Below are 19,456 nucleotides of genomic sequence, written 5' to 3'. Positions count from 1 at the left end.
CCTCGAGGCGCGCTGGCGCCACGGAGAGGGAGGAGAAGGAAGGTCCCGACCTCGCCGCTGCAACCGCTGCCAATACCGCTACCGTCAATGCTACTGCATTAAAAAAAGTTAATAAAGTGACACACCTCCCGAGTTATGCTCGGTTTTTTGGTGAATTTTGACACACCAAGCTCAAAAGGTTGCCCATCACTGCTCTAGTGGTTCCAATTGCAAAAGGAAAGAGAGCAGGGTTGCTTCCCTGGGCCAGCCCCACGCTCCTCACCCATCCCTGCAGCCCTCCATTCATAGAATCATAGAATCATAGAGTTGGAAGGTGCCACCCTCCCCAAAGTGATGCTACTGCCACCAGCCTGGCCAGTGTGGGAGTGTGTCTGTGAGGTCATCAGGGCACCCTCACAGTTCTGTTTCTTGCCACCTCCCTGGTCCCATACCAACAGGGATGCTCCTGTTGGAAGAGCAGCTTTGCAACCTTGCTCCATTACCCAGCCACTCTTGCATGTGAGCACATTTGGGAAACTGGCCTTAAGTTTTCATTATGTCAAATGTTAATGATAACTGCTATGAAATGATGACCAGGTGGTATATGGGCCCTGAAAGAATTCAAAAGACAACTGGAAACTTAGCTAATAAATGCTGGAAATGTGGAACGATGCACATTGGAAACTTTATTTATAGCGGCTTCGTAACAAAGCAAAGGGATTTTGGTCTCAAATAAGAAACAGAATAGGGAGATTAATATGCCCACAGTTAGATCTGGATCCTGCCTTTCTTTTTATTAAGCAATATTAAAAAGCTCCCAGTGCAGCGAAGAGGACTAATATGCTATATGCAGTAAGATTGTTTTATGCTAGATGCCAGGAAAAGGCGCAAATCTGAATGAGCAGAGAGGCTGTACAATTGCGCTGTTGTGGTAAAGCTTGCAGGGTATTTAAGAGTGAAAGAAGGAAGGCAGAACAAGCTGCATGACTCCTTCCTGGACAACGAAGCACCACCCTCAGCACCTCTGTCTTATCAGAATAAAGCTTTCCTTTATTTTAGGGTTGCCATATTTTGAAGAGCAAAAAAAGGAGGACACATTTAACTATGGATCTCTCTGGAGATTCCCATCATGAAAAAGAGGGTGTGTCCTAGAAAAAGAGGACATATGGCTACCCTACTATTGGCACCCATCCTGCCCATCAGTCAAACACCTTCCCAACCTCTCTCGATTCTGGTGGGATGGAATATGAGAGTTATCTGGATTCTGCATACTGATGAGACAAGGCACCAAAATCCTAGGTGGTACCTCCCTGCAGTCTCATATTGATGTTGACTGTCATAGAATGGATTCTTACAGGACCTCACAGCTTAAAAGCCACAGAACAACGCAACCGTCTCCTAGTACTACATTCTGGTAGCAACCAGGCAGTTAAGAGCGGAACCATGTAAAAATACGGGCTCAGTCATGCCCTCTCAGCAAGCTTTAGTAAGCCATGAGCAATTGGGTTTGAGCAGACATGTTGCTATCTCCATCTCCATGAGGACCCTGTCTATGTCATTAGGCTGCATCAACTGAAAATGACTCCAGGACGTTGAAGCAGCATCTGGGCACCTCACTGGGGACTGTAGCATGTGGGGATGTGGCACTGGGATTGCTAGAAAGCAGGGCTTTTTCAGTTCGTTTACCTCTCAGGTGGACACCATTGCCATTATAAGAGAACGAGGGAGGTGTTCATGATAGAAAAATAGCCCTGCTAGAAGGGCAAGGGACTTTGCCCTCAAGTGCCTTGCAAACAATTCACAGTGGGTTTCCAAGTAAAAGAAATGGATACAGGTAACAGTGTGCCACATGACCATGATCTAATGTTCTTGTTCATGTTCTCCTTCCATTCTTCACGACTGGCTTCTAGAATGCAGGTGGTTTGCTACTTAGTCTTCATTCTCTCTCCTTTTAGCTCCTGCAGCTCCTGCTCAAGCATAATCAGGCGTCTCTCGAGTGATTTTACTGTATAAAAAAAAATCAAAGGCGTATGAAATCGCAGCCGACCTGATGTGCATTTGTAAACCGCAATCCTGTGCTTTAGGGCTGCTAGCTTACCTGTGGCATGGATAGTGTGTAAGAAATCGAAAAGGTCTCTGCTAGTAATGCCATCAGTTGTTGCAGGCATGGGGTTGCTCTGGCTTCCAGGAGCAAGGGGAGAGTCTGTGCTGTGCTGCATGGCGACAACTGATACATCTACAATGCAAAAACATGAATATTGATGAAAATGCCGGTGCCTGTGCAACTCTTACAAGGGATGCCAAATTTTCGCATCACAGCTTGGAAAGATGGCCAACCTGTGTTGCTTGCTTTATTTGAAACAAAATAAAAAAAATCCTTCCAGTGGCACCTTAGAGACCAACTAAGTTTGTCATTAGTATGAGCTTTCGTGTGCATGCACACTTCCTCAGATCTGAAGAATATCTGAAGAAGTGTGCATGCACAGGAAAGCTCATACCAATGACAAACTTAGTTGGTCTCTAAGGTGCTACTGTAAGGATTTTTTTTTAATTTTGTTTCGACTATGTCAGACCTGTAACTTGCTTTATTTGGAACTCTTAGCATGCCCCAAGACTGTGTCTGTGATTTGACTTTACTGTGAGCAATGAGTGTGCCGTTAAAGCAAACACACAGAGGTGGCTCCTTTGTTGTAAGCTGGTACTTACAACAGGCATTCTGGAACCCAATGCCACATATAAAGCAAATGGCATCTATAAATCAGTCATTAAGCACCATTGGCGAGTGAAATAAAGTCAAGTAGCACAAAGGGAGTCTTTGGTATGTTTTACATGGGTTGAAGCTTCTCACGTCTTCAAGTGGAAGGGGCAGCCACTGCCACAGTTTCATTGTTAGGAGAGAAATAATAATAATAATAATAATAATAATAATAATAATAATAATAATAATAATAATTCATTTATACCCCGCCCATCTGGCCGGGTTCCCCCAGCCACTCTGGGCGGCTTCCAACAATATATTAAAATACAGAAATCCATCAAACATTAAAAGCTTCCCTAAACAGGGCTGCCTTGAGATGCCTTCTAAAGGTCTGGTAATTGTTGTTCTCTTTGACCTCTGGTGGGAGGCCGAGAAGGCCCTCTGCCTGGTTCCCTGTAACTTGGCTTCTCGTGGTGAGGGAACTGCCAGAAGGCCCTCGGCGCTGGACCTCAGTGTCCAGGCAGAACGACGGGGGAGAAGACGCTCTTTCAGGTATACTGGACCAAGGCCGTTTAGGGCTTTAAAGCTCTGCACCAACACTTTGAATTGTGAAAACAGGGGGAAGGTGGCATCATTTGTCTTTTGTTGCAGATATACTTACTCAACATAAGAAAGAAGACACACACCGAGACTGAGTAATGGTAAGGTAAGGTAAAGGACCGCTGGGCGGTTAAGTCCAGTCAAAGGCGACTATGGAGTTGCGGCGCTCATCTCACTTTCAGGCCGAGGGAGCGGGCGTTTGTCCACAGAAAGCTTTCTGGGCTATGTGGCCAACAGGACTAAACCACTTCTGGCGCAACAGAACACCGTGATGGAAGCCAGAGCGCATGGAAATGCCATTTACCTTCCTTCCTGCTGCAGCAGTACCTATTTATCTACTTGCACTGGTGTGCTTTCGAACTGCTAGGTTGGCAGGAGCTGGGACCCAGCAACGGGAGCTCACCCCATTGCGGGGATTCAAACCGCCAACCTTCTGATCGGCAAGCCCAAGAGACTCAGTGGTTTAAATCACAGCGCCACCCTCGTCCCTGCAGTGTTGCTTTGGCAAAACAGAATGCAGCATGCATCTTCATTTAATTTCCCCAAAGGCAAAATATTAAAGTAAGAGCATACTAACCAACACAGCGCGGGGGCAATTGCCACTTGCCATCCTCACAAGATATGTTCTGTGGCCCTTGAAGCACAAAAAGCTTCTCACACAGGAAATGTATCTGTTCACCACTTTCGTAGGTTCTCGGCTCAGCTACATCAATGGCATTAGGAATCTGGGGTGGAGGCGGGCAGAGGTCTACAACAACAGCAACATATCAAACATATGCTATTATTATTTTATTTATTTTATTGCTTTTTTCCTCCAAGGAGCTCCCAGTGGTGGACATGGTTCTTCCCCACCTCATTTAATCACCACAACAACCCTGTGAGGTAGGTTAGGTTGAGAGGCAGTGACTGGCCCAAGGTCACCCAGGGAGCTTCATGTCTGAGTGGGGATTTGAACCGGTGTGAACCGGTTCCAAGCTGTCTGGGCTGGTTCCAACAGGCCTGAACCTGTTTTAACTGGCTTGAGCCAGTTTCAACCGGTCTGAACCGGTTCCAACCTATGCAGGAAGGCATTTGCAAACTGTTATTCTTCAGTATTTCTCCTCATGAGTACATCAGTCAGGAGTAGGGATGGTGGGGAGGTGGAGAAGTGAACAGATGGAAATCTCACTCCCCTCAAAAGGAAACAAAATTCAAAATGGAAATACTTCTTATTTGAGGATGCAACATGCCCCAATGTATATTGTATTTGCATTTTGCCTTCAGTTTTTGACTACCAACTATGTCAGTTACCTAAGTTAAGAAAGCAATGGAAAAAAGAACGTACCTTTGCATTCCGGTTTGGGTAACCATTCTCCCTCAACACATTTAGCTTCACGAAGCTTGGAATCACAGATGTAGCTGAGGACATCATTGTTGTCATACTGACTTTTCAGAGGAACAGCTGATGCAAAAGTTGCATTCTTAGGTATATTTGGACGTGCACATTTTGTTGAAAAATCTAATGATTCAAATATTGTTCAAGTGAGGTGGCTTAATAGCTAAGGCATACACATTTGTATGAATTAATAATCCTGAAAATGTTACTGGATAAGTTCTCAAACTACACACACACAATTTATGGAAATTAATCTTTGCAGCAAGGAGATCTAAATTATTCTCAATTTTACAGACAAGAAACTGAGATGCAATGACTTGCTCAAGGCTACATAGAGTATGCTTGGAGGAGCATCATGTTGTTACTCTTCCATAGTCACAAAAATAAAATAAAATCCCATAATAAGTGGACTCACATATTGGGCCACTTTGTTGTGAAGTGTTGTTTGCTTTACTATATTTAACAAACAAACAAAATTGTATGGGCTTCTTAGATATTGTATGGATTTATCTCTACCAAGACCAAGATCAGATGAATTTTGCGCAGTCAGGCGGAGTCCCCCCAGCCCCCCAGGGCAGCCCCGAGTGGAATAATGACACAGGACCACGTATTTATGGGATTAAAAATTGGCCACAACTTTATTAAAATTCAGATGTAGGAAGACCTTGGCGCAGGCATTGGGCGTATATCCCTCCCAGCCCCCAGCAGGGGGTTGGGTGATCTTCAGGGTTGTCCAGCATGAGTGGGGGTTGAGCTAACTCTGGAGAACATATGTTCAAGCAGATAGCCCGCCCCCCCGATCGCCGCCGCTGGAAGGGGAGGGCAATAACCAGCCAAGTGGCATCGCCAAATGCCCCCCCTTGAGGCCCGTTTACGGGAACCCTGTTATCGCCGCCGCCATAGGGCGGGGGGTCACCGCCCCCACACCCCTCCCCTTTATGTGAATGACTAAAGGATTCCGCCCAAGGCCTGCATCCGCCAAAGTTGTGACGAATTGCTACGGGAAAGGCGAAACCTGCCAATGCAGGGAAAGTCCTTTCCAGCCCTTTAACAGCGACCGGTCGTAGCAGCGCCTGCGTGCGTGTACGCCTGTGGAGAAAAAACCTGAAAAGCGAGAAGCCTGTGGAAGAAAACCTGAAAAGCAAAAGCCTGTGGAAGTAAATATTTTCTATTTTTATTTTTATTTTTTATTTATTTTATTTTTCTATGGACCTGTAAAGCAAGCAAAAGGTTAGGGAGTGGAGGGTGGGAAAGCTCTGAATCCGTCGGCTGCTTCCCAAGAATGGATCCTCTTCTTTGTGTGCAGGTAAGCCTACCTGATCCTACCTGGCCAATCCCCCTGGCACGCCCCCTTCGGCCGGATTGGTCGGCTGATGGAGTGGGCGGTGACTCCAGCCTCCAGCCTCAGGTAGGCAGTGCCAGCCTCCAAACTTCCAGGTCTGCCCTAGGGTTCCCAAGGGGGGCTGCGCGCGACTGCGCAAAATGCGCCTCCCCTTTATGTTGGGGAAGCGGTCATTGTCATTTGGGACATCCCTACATAAGTATGAGTTTCTGAAAATAGTGCAACCCCATAGATACTAGGGTGAGAACCACAGCTTAGGAAACTATGAGCTCTGCTTACCTGCACATCTAGGTAATTCCCAAAGTCCATGAAGACACTTGGCTAAGCTGGTCTGAACGATGACAAAGTTTTCTTCACATTCATATTCCACATCCTCACCTTGAATATATTCTTCTCTGACTGTTCCAGCCGCATGCCCATTTGGAATACTGGGAGGTGGACCACATTTCTTTTCCTCTACTGCAAAAGGCATAAAGGGTCTGTGAAAGAAAATACTCCAGATTGTGTTTAGACCTCGATCGGAAGGCAGCTTTATTAATTGGAAAAGGATCTTACTTAGTGTGGCAAATCCATTGTTCTCAGAAGTCAAGGTCATTTCTCTGTTTCTAACTCATGTCACTAAGCATTCATTGGCAGGGTCAGGTGAAAGGGTCAATATATGAACTTCCAGGGTTCACCTATCAATAGTTTTCATTGGAAATTAATTTGTCACATGCCATTGCAATTGCTTAATGTGGTGCAAGAAGCATCTGGTTGTTTTAAACACGATCAATATGTTTATGTTAGTATTATTGAAGCTGGGGAAAGGAACCTGTACACAACATTTAAGATGCATTCTGTAGCAGAGAAATAAGAAGAGAATATTTAAGATGTTCTCTTCCACTTTCTTGGATACAGAAATAATTGGAAAATGATTACACACAGAGGGTACACTGTGTACACACTTATTTTATATGGATTGCAGCCATGGCTTACCTGTACAAGAAGGTACAGGTGTCCATTTTCCATCAACACACTCTATTATCTTTGATCCAGTCATTACAAATTTGATGTTACACTCATATTCCACTTGGTCACCATGCTGGTATTCTTCTAGAAGATCATCAACAATACTGCCATTCCTAATGTTGGCTGGTGGCTTACAGTGGTTGACTTGTTCTGGAAGTAAGCAAACATAATTCCTCACCTAATAAGGTTTGCACAATACCATTGACAGGTGACACGAGTGGCGCTGTGGTCTAAACTACTGAGCCTCTTGGACTTGCCGATCGGAAAGGTCGGCGGTTTGAATCCCCGCAACGGAGCGAGCCCAGCTCCTGCCAACCTAGCAGTTTGAAAGCATGCCAGTGCAAGTAGATAAATAGGTACTGCTGCGGCGGGACGGTAAACAGCATTTCTGTGTGCTCTGGCTTCCATCACAGTGTTGCACCAGAAGTGGTTTAGTCATGCTGGCCACGTGACCTGGAAAGCTGTATGTGGATAAACGCTGACTCTCTTGGCTTGAAAGCGAGATGAGCTCCGCAAGCCCATAGTCACCTTTGACTGGACTTAACCATCCAGGGGTCCTTTACCTTTACTATAGACAGGTATTTAGACTAACAACAACAACAGATTTATTAGTCACTTGTTACCAAGATCTCCAGGTGGCTTACATTTAAAATTGGATTACAGCCTAATGCCCAGTTTTCACAACCATTCCAGGCACTGCAGCTGCTCAATTCTCTGAGTTTCAGCTAGGAGGGGTGAGACAATTTGGAGGGAAGAACCTGGCACCAACCATGGGTTCTAATTTCATCCTTTTCATGAGCCTACTCATTCATTTGCATCAACTGGAGAATCTCTTCTTCACATACCATAATGAATTATTGTTATTATTTATTTCTTATAATTAATTTATACTTATACGGCTTAATTGGTAAGGTGGCTTCCAAGTGGTTTACAATTATAAAACCAATGATAAAATAGTACAAATTAAAATACACCAGAAAACAAATTTATCAAAACATGGAGATAAAAGGCCAAAATGAAAATGCTGTTGTCATCCCCCCTAGGATGTGCTCCCCTGTGTCTGCACGTTGCCTCCTCTCTGAAACAAAGAACACAGGACAATGGTGCCTGACCAAATAAGGTAAGCACACTTATAAGAACACAAAGCACATTTGTGATGGAATTTCATTTAATATGGAGAAATAGGTACCTTTACAGTGGGGAGGGAGTGGAGACCAGCCAAAGGGATAACACTGGGCAGAAGCAGGACCAACTATTGTGAATCCTTCATGACAGAAAAATTGCAAAACATCGTTGGGTTGATACTGGTCTTTTCTTGGCTGAATATCCCCATGGTCCAACAGGAGACCTTCACATAATGCTGGATGAAATGTCGAGGAAAAGAGATTAATATAACTAAACTCTCTCTCTCTCACTCACTCACACACACACACACACACACACACACACACACACACAAAAGCATCTTAGTTTTACCATGTTAGCTTGAAACTACTGTACTGAAGAAAGACTTGGAGTTGGTTATGCATCTCTGGGCTGCTATTAAAATGTAAAACTGAGGCACAAAGGGTCTTGCAGAGGGGGCCTGCAATTTCAAAGGAGAAAATGGGGGGAAATGCAGCAGAAGCCATTCGACTTCTGAGGTGCGTTTGAAAACAGAAGCATTTACTTCCGGGTTTTCAACATTCCAAAACCGAAACGTTCGGCTTCCGAGATGCTTGAAAACCGAGGTATCACTGTATTTTGTCTTTTGAAATGGAATGAGAGGATGTTATATGAAAGAAAAGAAGGTGTCAACATCAAATTATTGGAATGATTTTGCTAGAGCAAATCCATCACTCTGTCTTGAGGACTGGCCATCCAGTTTTTGCTGAGGACCTTTTCAGTTGGTGCTCAGGCAGTGTTGCCTATCCACTCGGCATATAAAATCACTGTTCGAGAGCATTAGGTACAATTCATCAACAATAATGTCAGCGCATTATTGATTTACATAGTGTGACCAGATGTGCTCATGTTGTCTTTACACACATGCCCAACCTCCCCTTTTTAAACACTGCTGCCCAGGTTGGCTCCTACATTGTAATATAGTGTGGGAAGAGAAGGATTAAATTTAACCCCAACAATATGGGGGTGCAAATCACAGCATTTATATTAAAACCCTTAAGGCTTCTAAGGAAAAAAGCTTTACTGGCCTCCCCGTAAACTACAAATAACAAGGATATGCTGGCTAAGAAGACATGCTGGCAACTATTAATTTAAACTTGGGCCAAGGATAGCTTAACAACTGCCTGATTCATTCTATGTTTGCCCAGTCACAGAGGTCTAATATATATTGATTCACTGGTTGTGGTCCCCCATGGCTCAGATTCTACAACAGGAACAGTGTGTGCAGTTTTGTGGGCACACTTTTATTGAACTCCCAGTTGAGGTCAGAGAGGGTTGACCTAAATGTTGGATGGGGTGGACCTCTACTGAAGACTTCACCTACTCAAGACTTTTACTTCATCAGGCATTTTAACTCAATACTGATTTTATAGTTTTAACTCTCTCTCTCTCTCTCTTTATCCTTTATTCTTTTGAGTTACTTGTGCTCAGGGCCATCTTATGTATATCCGGCGCCGTGGTGCAATGATCCCTCTGGCACCTTCCCCGTTTCCCGGAGTTGCCAACCTTTTTACGGCGCTGCCGGCAGCTTTGCGGGGCTGGAGGAGGCGGACAGCAGCTGGAGGGTGGGTCCTCCGGCAGGGAAGAGGCAGAGGCTCCAGGCGCAGTGCTGCTTCAGCGAGGCGGGCGAGGGCGGCGAGCTGATGCCAGGAGGCACCACGTCCAGCCTCCGCCTCTTCCCTGGCGCCCTCCAGAACTTGGTGCCCTGGCACCCGTGCCACTTGCCTCTATGGGCAAGACGCCCCTGCTTGTGCTGAGAAATTATTATAATTAAGCAGTATATAAACTGTACTCTGGAGCTGGGCCCAAGACAAAGGGCAACCAACCACACTTTTCCATACCTTCCTCCTCTGGGCTAGTGGTAGCAGCAACAAAAATGTCAAGAGGGATAGAGAGAATCTAAAGCAGGCATAGGCAAACTTTTGGGACTACAATTCCCATCATCCCTGACGACTGGTCCTGTTAGCTAGGGATCATGGGAGTTGTAGGCCAAAAACATCTGGAGGGCTGGGTTTACCTATGCCTGTTCTAAAGAGCTGCAAGTTCTCCCAAGTTCAGCTCTATCTACTACATGTGTGGTGCGTACCCAGAGTGCTAGTGGTTGTTCTACCCCAAGCATCCCCAAACTGTGGCTCTCCAGATGTTTTGGCCTACAACTCCCATGATCCCTAGCTAACAGGACCAGTGGTTGGGGAAGATGGGAAGTGTAGTCCAAAACATCTGGAGGGCCAAAGTTTGGGGATGCCTGTTCTACCCTGTGAAGAGGATATAGAAGTGGTGGCTGCTTCAAATGCCTCCTTTCCTCTGCCACGCATGGGATTTGTAAACATGCACAGTTCAAGCTTCAAGAAGTCAAAGAAAACCATATAACCTGCTGTTAACAGCAGAACAGTTCCTCGGGTTTTCTATTCTCAAATAAGACACCATGAACAACACTCACTTTTCGTGTCACAGCGTGGAGCAGGTGACCAGCCATTTTTTGTGCACGTGGCTGTTCCTTCTGGGTTTGGATTATCGTAGCCCTCATCACAAGCAAATGAAACTTCTTCACCCTCTCTGAAGGTCTGCTGATTTAGGAAAATGAATCTACCATGTGCAAAGGGTATAGAAGGGTCGCATTGTTCTAAAGGCAAAAAGAGTAGTTTAGACAGCTTTGTCAGTGATGGGGGCCTGTCTCTGGAATGCTTTCCCCAAGGAGGCTTGTCTGGTACCCGCACAGGTAACTTTTCTAGGCTGCTACAGTGTGGTGCCTTGCTGGGGTTTACACCAAAAGTGGGGAGAGGGATGAAGAAGGATAGTAACAAAAATACAGGATGGGTAGTTTTGCCACTCCATCCCAGCAAAAGTTTAGATTACATTTTAAGGATCACTATTCAACCCCCAAACAATTACAGGGGCAAGGGTTCACAATTCCTACATGATACCTGGTTCTTAGTTCTCCTACCTTCCTAGCATTTACAGTTTTTTCCAATTAGATTTTTTTAATAAAAAACCCCCAGTGGTTTTGGTGTTGTAAGTAGTAACAGAACCCTGACCAATCAGATTTTTCCTGGAGGAAGAATGGTTGCAGTGGCAGAATCCCCTGTAACCCATAATGCATGCACACAAAGCCAGAAATGCTACAAGTCAGCCAGTTGCTGGTTGATAAAGAAAAACTCAGAAAACATATGTTATTGACCAGCTATTTCATTAATCTCATGTCATTTTGTTGTTGTTTAGTCGTGTCCGACTCTTCGTGACCCCATGGACCATAGCACGCCAGGCACTCCTGTCTTGCACTGCCTCCCGCAGTTTGGTCAAACTCATGTTCGTAGCTTCGAGAACACTGTCCAACCATCTCATCCTCTGTCGTCCCCTTCTCCTAGTGCCCTCAATCTTTCCCAACATCAGGGTCTTTTCCAGGGAGTCTTCTCTTCTCATGAGGTAGCCAAAGTATTGGAGCCTCAGCTTCACGATCTCATATCATACCAGCTTTTAAAATACCTGTACCTGGGGCAACCCCATCTCATGTGGAGGTATGCACCAACCATGCCATACTCTCTCCAAAATATACGAGAAAGATTAAGTTTTATCAGGGATAAATTCCTTGGTGTCAAATACTATCTATATATGCAATATTTTCAGTAACAGCTCTCTAGCAATGATGGATGTTGCTTTACATGGTGTCTTTAATCACAGAGCACAATAAAAGATCACTGGAAACACAATTAAAGGTCAAAGTTGTGCCTGTAGCATCCGACTGTGCTTTGTATATTCTTACCAGTCTCACAAGGCCTCCACAGTTAATTTTTCTATTAGACTTATATTTCGATTTCTGATCCAAGAGGAGAATGCAATAAACATCTACTTACTGAGGCATTTCGGTTCTGGGTTCCATCCAAAATTGGTGCATGTAATTCTAGGCCATTCTTCTTTATTTGGGGTCAGGAAACCAGGATGGCAACTGTAGGAAATCACTTGTCCGATGCTGCTTGGAAAATAGTCGTTTTTAGAGTGTTCATACTTGCTAGCTAGGAATCCATTCTCTATTCGGACATAGGCACAGTTCTTTGCTTTGAAAAAGATAAAATAAGAAGTTAAGCCCCCAAAACCAAACCAAAACAGAATGTTCCACTCACTGCAAAGGACAAAGGCTCAGATTCAGTCCCTGTGCGCATGTAGAAAGCACACCCAGACAAACACAAAGGGTTGTTAAGTGTTCAGTTGCAGCATCTTGAAAAGCTGCTCTGTGGTTTCTCTGGCCTTCAGGAGGACCTTTTCAGGGATATGGGGGCAGCAGTTGCTGCGAGAAAAAAAAGAGAGGGATGGGCAGGAAGAAACTGGGAGAAGGCACCTAGCAAAAGCTCAAGCAATTCTGCAGTACTTTGAGTCTCAGTCAAGATCTGTAGAGGTCCACTTACCTTCACAACGAGGGACCTCATTGCTCCATCCATCTGCACGACAATCACGGTAGTCTGTAGGACTGAGCATATGAAACCTGCAAGTTTTTTTTAAAAAATGAAACCGAAACATTTTAAAACCAAATAATTACATGACAGGAGCAGCTTTGGAATAACACTGAAACACATTGAGACTGAAACAAATACTTTGAGTCTAGAATACTAGAATAGCAGGATTATTTTCTAGCTTTTTTCCCCTAGAGATGGCATGAGTGTTCACCACAGGTTAGCTCAGACTCCAACTGAATGGATTCAGGAGAGCTGGTCACTAAAGCAAGGTGAGTATTCAAATCCTCAGTTCCCCCACACTGGCTGAATGTTGAAAACTGAGTATCTGGGAGAGGAAGCCCCAACTCCTTCCAATATACAAACACACTCCTTCCTTTCCACCTTGCTCACCTTGTTCTTAATGCTAGGAGTTTTTGCAGAAACAGGGCAAACAGGTTAAAAGGGATTTTTCTCTCTCCTCATCCCTTCAGTCATTATAACCAGATTAGCACCACAATATGGCTAGACCCTGGGGATTGCAGGAGCCCTTGAACAAATCTTCCTCCTCAGTATCCATCACAGGCAGGATTACCAAGCCTAAAGAGGAAGGAAGGTGGGCATGCCAGAATGTGTCTGAGCATGGGGAACTGGCAGCAGTTTGCTTAGCATTGGTTCGAGGGCAACATAAATGGCAGAGGGGAAATCTTCTGATCCCTCATTACATTTCTGGTTTAACCCCTGATTGGGGGAGTGAAAGCAAATGCAATAGAGTTTTCCCATTGCTTGTTATCTGTTACTGCAAGACAGAAGCTCTGTTGGGTCCTTCTGAGTGTGCACTTGGGTACTTGCATTATATACATTACTAGTTTCATTCAGCCCGTTTAGAAAACGGGCGCTAGAAGATATGTGAGAGGAGCAGCGGGGCCGCTGTCACGGTCCGGTCAGTGGGCGTCAGGACCAGAGGCAAGATGGTGGTGTAGAAGCAGGAACAGGTGCAGGGCTGAGGGTCCAGCCGCAGGCAGTTGCAGGGTCAAGGAGCAAGGCAGAGACGAAGGTCCAAGGAGCAAGGAGCAAGGCGAAGCTCCAAGGAACAGGAAGCAAGGCGAAGGTCCAGGGAACAGGAAGCAAGGCGAAGGTCCAAGGGTCGAGGAGCAAGGCGAAGGCAAAGCAAGAGTCCAAGGAGCAAGGAGCAAGGCGAAGGCTCAAGGAACAAGACACAAGGCGAAGGTCCAAGGGTCGAGGATTCAGGCGTCGGCAAGGCAAGGGCCCAAGGAGCAGGAATCAAGACGTCGGCAAGGCAAGGGTCCACGGAGCAAGGATCAAGACGTCGGCAAGGCAAGGGTCCACGGAGCAAGGATCAAGACGTCGGCAAGGCAAGGGTCCACGGAGCAAGAATCAAGACGTCGGCAAGGCAAGGGTCCACGGAGCAAGGATCAAGACGTCGGCAAGGCAAGGGTCCACGGAGCAAGGATCAAGACGTCGGCAAGGCAAGGGTCCACGGAGCAAGGATCAAGACGTCGGCAAGGCAAGGGTCCAAGGAGCAAGAGGCCACAGGCAACCAGGCAGGGGTAGCGTTGCTGTGGCAAAGAGCTGAAGGGAAATGCTGGGCTTTTATCCCTCCCAGCTCCTGCCACCAGGTGCAGTGAGATCTCAAGTGGCCTCACCTGGGTGACTACTCCTTGCCTCTCCAGCACAAGCTGAGGACTTCACCTGTGTGGCCACGCCTTGCTTCTCCAGCACAAGCTGAGGCAGGCCCCAGTCCTGCAAAGCACTACAGGCCCCAGAGCCTGACTCCTGCCCATACTCCTGACAGCCGCGGCCTTCCCTCTCTCTTTCTCTGCGCTCGGCCGCGGGGCGCGCCAAGAATGCAAGTAAACAAACTCGCTCTCCCGTTGTGCCCCGCAGCTGAGCGCAGAGAGGGAGGGAAGGCCGCGGCCTCACCGCTCCTCTCATGGGCTCCTCCGTCGCTGCTCCGCATCCTCTAGGCGACCATGGAGGCCGGCCCCCTGAGGTGAGGAGCTCAGGACGGGCAGAGGCCAGGGAAGGTGAGGCACGCTCGGGCCGGGCTGCTCCCGCTGCTGCTGTTACTGTCACTGCCTCCTTCCTTCACCAGAACAATGGAGGCTGGTGACGAAGGTGGCTCCGGGGGCGCCCATGGCTGTCGTGGGGCTGAAGCCGGGGTGGCGGCGGGAGGGGGCGGGGATCCTCTAGGCGCCCATGGAGGCCGGCGCTGGGAGCGGCCCGCTAGCACAGCCTCCGGTGCTGCATGAGAGTGTCCTGGGCGCGCAACCGAGATATTGTCTCTGCGTCCAATCCCTGTGTCCATGGGGCACATGCGCAGTAGCGCGGACACAGGGACACAGGGACTGGATGCAGAGACACTTGCATATTATTATATAGGATATGCATTATATATATGCACATATAGGCAAAAGGTAAAAGTAAAGGACCCCTGGATGGTTAAGTTCAGTCAAAGGTGACTATGGGGTTGCGGCGCTCATCTCGCTTTCAGGCCGAGGGAGCTGGCGTTTGTCCACAGACAGCTTTCCGGGTCATGTGGCCAGCATGAATAAACCGCTTCTGGTGCAACGGAACACCGTGATGGAAACCAGAGCACATGGAAACGCCATTTACCTTCCCACCCCACTGGTACCTATTTATCAATTTGCACTGGTGTGCTTTCAAACTGCTAGGTTGGCAGGAGCTGGGACAGAGCAACGGGAGCTCACCCCATCATGGGGATTCGAACCACCGACCTTCTGATCGGCAAGCCCAAGAGGCTCAGTGGTTTAGATCAGTGGTCTTCAACCCCCGGGCCACGGACCGGTACTGGTCTGTGGATCAATTGGTACCGGGTCGCCCAAGAAACATTTAAATACAATTAAATTAAAATTATTAAATCAAAACAATCTAAATAAAATATAAACAATCAATGTCCCCCCCTCAGCGGGCCGCGGTAAAATGATCAAACGTCGACTGGTCCGCGGCGATAAAAAGGTTGGGGAGCACTGGTTTAGATCACAACGCCACCTACATCCCTTTAAATATACATATATATATAACAGCTGTCCTAAAGATACTACCATGCCCAATAATCTGAAGAGAAATGGGGCAGGGGATATTTACCCTTCATTGCACCAATACAGTGGATATTTACCCTTCATTGCACCGATACACGACACGAGCACCAAAGACAAATTCGTCTCCATTAACAAGTTCTAAAGAGCCAAATTTGATATGTCCAGGATGTCCACAAGGCCTTTCTGGAAATAAAGAAAATTAAATGTAAAGCAAGATAACACTTATGGCTATAACAATGTGCTTGGAAACGATGCTATGTTGTGAGAAATGTATGAAGGCTGCTAAGAAGAGCAACCTTGAATCTCCTCTTCCTTGCTTTCCAGTAACGTGAAGTAAAAAAAGATATGTGACATCATCATGCTCAGACTTTCCCCATCCCTTCTCTAATTCACAGGGTGCCTCTTGTAGACTGATTGGGGGGGGGGAGTCTTAACATGATGCTGTCATAGCAAATGCCTTCTTTTATAAAGTTTAACGAGGGAGATGATGTTGTTCGTAGTGATAGCTATAGTGATGGGGAGATGCTTAGAGCATCTCCCAGCCCCTTTCCATCCCTGAAGTGTCTCCTACCTGGTATTTTATGTCCCCAGCTCTCTTTTTAAGCCAAAGCAACCCCAGAAACAAGGGGGGAAATGGGGAGATCCAATTAATGGCTAAGTCACGGGTTCTGACCTGGACAAGTGTGCCTCCAGCTGATCCTCTGCAAGTTTTGCAGAGCTCTCCAGCCCTCTGCTTATCCACAAGACATTCTTGTGGATTCTTGTCCTTCTTGTCCTTACCAACTCTGGTGGTCTTAAACCTCCAATCATATGAAACCCAAAGCTAACAGAAAAAGGGTTAGTAAAATGCAACCTTGTATTGCATTGTTGTTGTTGTTGTTTAAAAAATGGGCCATCCCAAGGAGAAAAAAACACAGTAAACTGCTCAAATATTTTAATAGCTTGTGATTGTGAATTTTATGAAGTTATGTTTCTACTTACTTCTGCATTGCACATGTGGTGTGGATTGTACCCATTTTCCATTGTTACACCGCAATTTTATGCGCCCAAATTTTATATATCCAGGCTGGCAATTGTAAATGACTTCATCCCCGTGTGAATAGGACTTTTTGTCTGAAATGTCTGCAAGTTCTTCATGGTCTCTTATTGGTGGTGGTCGGCAGTCTTCAATTAAAATAGCATCAGTAAAATCAATAAGAGATGGCACCCTCTGGCCTGTAAATTTTAAAGAATTTGAAGGAAGTGAAAAAGAAGTGAGTTGGAATTATGCAATAAAAATGTTGGCCTCATAACTTCATAATCTCCCTTCATTGCACCACAACTCAGGTACTTAAGAAGAAAGTAGGTATATAGCTGTTTTTGGACTACAACTCCCATCATCTCTAGCTACGGTACTAGTCGGGGATGGTGGGAATTGTAGTTCAAAAACAGCTCGAGACCCAACTTTGGGAAACCCTGCCATAATGCAATGGAGGGGGGCGGGATGCAGTTTCAATATGGTTCCTAACAAGAGATGTAAAATTTCTGGAAATTTTGAAGCCATTAGGGGGGGAAACGTCCCCCCCCTGTTTTTTCCTGGAAAAAATGGAAATTTTGGAAAAATCGAAAAAAAGTTCAGTGTGGAGTAGTTTTACAAACTGCGTGAAACACAGTGTAGATAAAAGTTTTATGCTTGCAATAAAACATGTGACCACCCTCTTTCCCTCAAAAGCAACAAAAAAGCAAGAAACCATCAACATAAAAAATAATCAGATTTGCCCCTTAGCACCAACAGCAAATAAAATTAAAGTCCACTTCAATATTTAAGCTCCATAGAAGGTCTACCCTTTGAGTAGTGCTTTAAGAGAGAGAGAGAGAGAGAGAGAGAGAGAGAGAGAGAGAGAGAGAGAGAGAGAGAGAGAGAGAGAGAGAGACTTTTGAAATATGCCTCCTCTTATGTCATCTCATACATCTGACAAGAATTCCCATGGCTCCTTTTATAATTTGAAGATAACACTCTTTTACCCATAAATACTAGATTCACTAAATGCTTATGCTCACCTTTGCCAAGGGAGTTGCCAGGTAGGAGAGTTAAATAAAGACACAACCAAGGAGTATTCAAAGTAAGGCAGCCCAGAATTAAAGACACAACATATACATGCAGTTTATTCTATCTCATTTCCTGAACTACTGCTATAATTTTCCATTTCTTCTTGCTCTTCCTCTTTGTCATTTTTCTCATGGACTTCTAAAAAACAGCTTTGGAAAAAAACATTTTTCTGTCCCCCCTCCCCCAGGCCTTTCCATATCTACTTGAGGATAGCCAGGGCAAAGCATGAGGCAATTTTTTTTTGCAAGCCAGGCCCAGAAGGAACCGACATCCAGTTACTGAATAGTATATTGCACTAAGGCTCAAACCCTGTTTGAAAGGAAAAGGAGTGTGTGTGTGTGTGTGTGTGTGTGTGTTTAAATTGAATTTGTTATTATATATTATAAACCACATGATGGTAAGAGCACTTTCTAAACAGTTTACAAAAATATACAACAGAATATTAAAATGATTGATAAAACACAGTTAGAAGCAGGTATTTAAGAGTATTCAATAGATGAAAGTCAGCAGTGGTTAAAAGGAAGTAAATCGCATGCAGCTTCTACGTGTTCAGATGGGCTGGCCCTAACGAAAATGTTTTGAGCAGTTGCCGGAAAGAGTACAGTGAGAGCACCTACCTGGTGTCAATCGGCAGGGACCTCCAAAGTGAGGGTGCTGGAAGGCCTGAGAAAAAAAATGGAAAAATTGGGGGGAGGGGACAGATTTTTTTCAGTTTTTTTTTCCAAAGCCATTTTTTTCCAGGAAAAATTGGGGGGGGGGAATAATGTGTGGAATATTCAAACTATATCAAACTTTTTTTTTTAATTTTCCTGGAAAAAACGGCCTCGGGGAAAAACGGAAATAACCTGTCCCACCCCCCAATTTTTCCAGTTCCCCCCCCAGTCCTTCCCATCTCTATTCCTACCTGAAGTTCTAGTTCTACCATTCTGGTAAAACTAACTGTTTTTTTAAGTGTTGGTTCCAGACAATCCTATGCACATTTCCCCGGGACTGTAGGTTAGTAGTATTTTCGTTAATGATGACTTAGGTTAGTAAAGGATTTAAGTTGTTAGGGACTTAAGTTAATAACCTCTATCTTTCCACACTGATTTCATTGGGCCCCAAGTATTATTGAGTTAGATCCAACCCATAAGGTATCTGGCAACATCCAACTTCCCTGGTAAAAAAATCGTCAGCTGCCTACACAACTTACCATTTTGGGAAGGACAAGATGTCAGAAGAAGAAATGGAATAATAAAGACCAGCCAGCTCTTCATATTATTTCAGGACGCTTGCAATACTCTGTACCACAAAATCTTCACTTTCAGCTGTCAACATATTCCAATGATCTGCAAATATCTTTTTCCTCTCTTTGGAAACACCAATTATTTTCTTTAGCCCTTTGCCATGTTTTTTTTAATGCTTTTTGTGTTTGATAGACCAATCTGAAAAGAGCAAGAATTAGGGGAATGTGCAAGGTACTTTTTAACCCAACTCAGTTTATTTGCGCAAGACCTGTGAGTTCTCTGATGCAATACTGGCAGCAACAAAATATTTCTCTGTCTCTGGTTTCAACAGTTATGGTATTTTATTTTGCTCTGCTATCATAGTTTATTTCATGCTGCTTTGTTTGTTTGCTTGCTTGTTTGTTTTTGTTTCACACCGCAACCTGTCAAGAGGAAGAATTACAGAAATGCAAGACACAGTTGAATTTT

The 19,456-nt window shown here is 45.2% G+C and overlaps 1 protein-coding gene across 2 annotated transcripts; it reads right to left on the bottom strand.

Moving 5' to 3' along the window:
- Positions 1-566: 566 nt before the first annotated feature.
- On the bottom strand, positions 567-19,359 carry LOC118088313 (complement factor H-related protein 5-like). 2 transcript variants are annotated; one of them, XM_060276677.1, is made up of 14 exons: positions 18,955-19,359; positions 18,380-18,425; positions 16,655-16,888; positions 15,751-15,856; positions 12,567-12,643; positions 12,018-12,218; positions 10,607-10,789; positions 8,192-8,362; positions 6,970-7,152; positions 6,274-6,453; positions 4,602-4,775; positions 3,855-4,025; positions 2,078-2,215; positions 567-1,984 (listed from the first exon to the last, which is right to left on the bottom strand). In XM_060276677.1, exons 1-14 carry the CDS (start codon positions 18,955-18,957, stop codon positions 1,905-1,907), a joined length of 1,947 nt encoding a protein of 648 aa, XP_060132660.1. In that variant the 5' UTR covers positions 18,958-19,359; the 3' UTR covers positions 567-1,904. The 2 variants fall into 2 exon arrangements, with proteins under 2 accessions (XP_060132660.1, XP_060132659.1); XM_060276676.1 differs by lacking the exon at positions 18,380-18,425 and having other exon boundaries at positions 18,955-19,352.
- Positions 19,360-19,456: the final 97 nt, after the last annotated feature.

The sequence above is a fragment of the Zootoca vivipara genome, chromosome 7 (genome assembly GCF_963506605.1).
Source record: "Zootoca vivipara chromosome 7, rZooViv1.1, whole genome shotgun sequence".
Taxonomy (NCBI): Eukaryota; Metazoa; Chordata; class Lepidosauria; order Squamata; family Lacertidae; genus Zootoca; species Zootoca vivipara.
This window is presented reverse-complemented; position numbering and strand designations above follow the sequence as displayed.

What these genes read in the sequence shown, in the direction of transcription:
- LOC118088313 (XM_060276676.1), bottom strand. Translation starts at nt 19,018, where the DNA reads ATGAAGAGCTGGCTGGTCTTTATTATTCCATTTCTTCTTCTGACATCT. An exon ending in ATCTTGTCCTTCCCAAAATG is followed by an intron (nt 16,889 to 18,954) that starts GTAAGTTGTGTA and finishes TAAAATTTACAG; the next exon opens with GCCAGAGGGTGCCATCTCTT. An exon ending in ACTCCCTCCCCACTGTAAAG is followed by an intron (nt 7,153 to 8,191) that starts GTACCTATTTCT and finishes GCTTACTTCCAG; the next exon opens with AACAAGTCAACCACTGTAAG.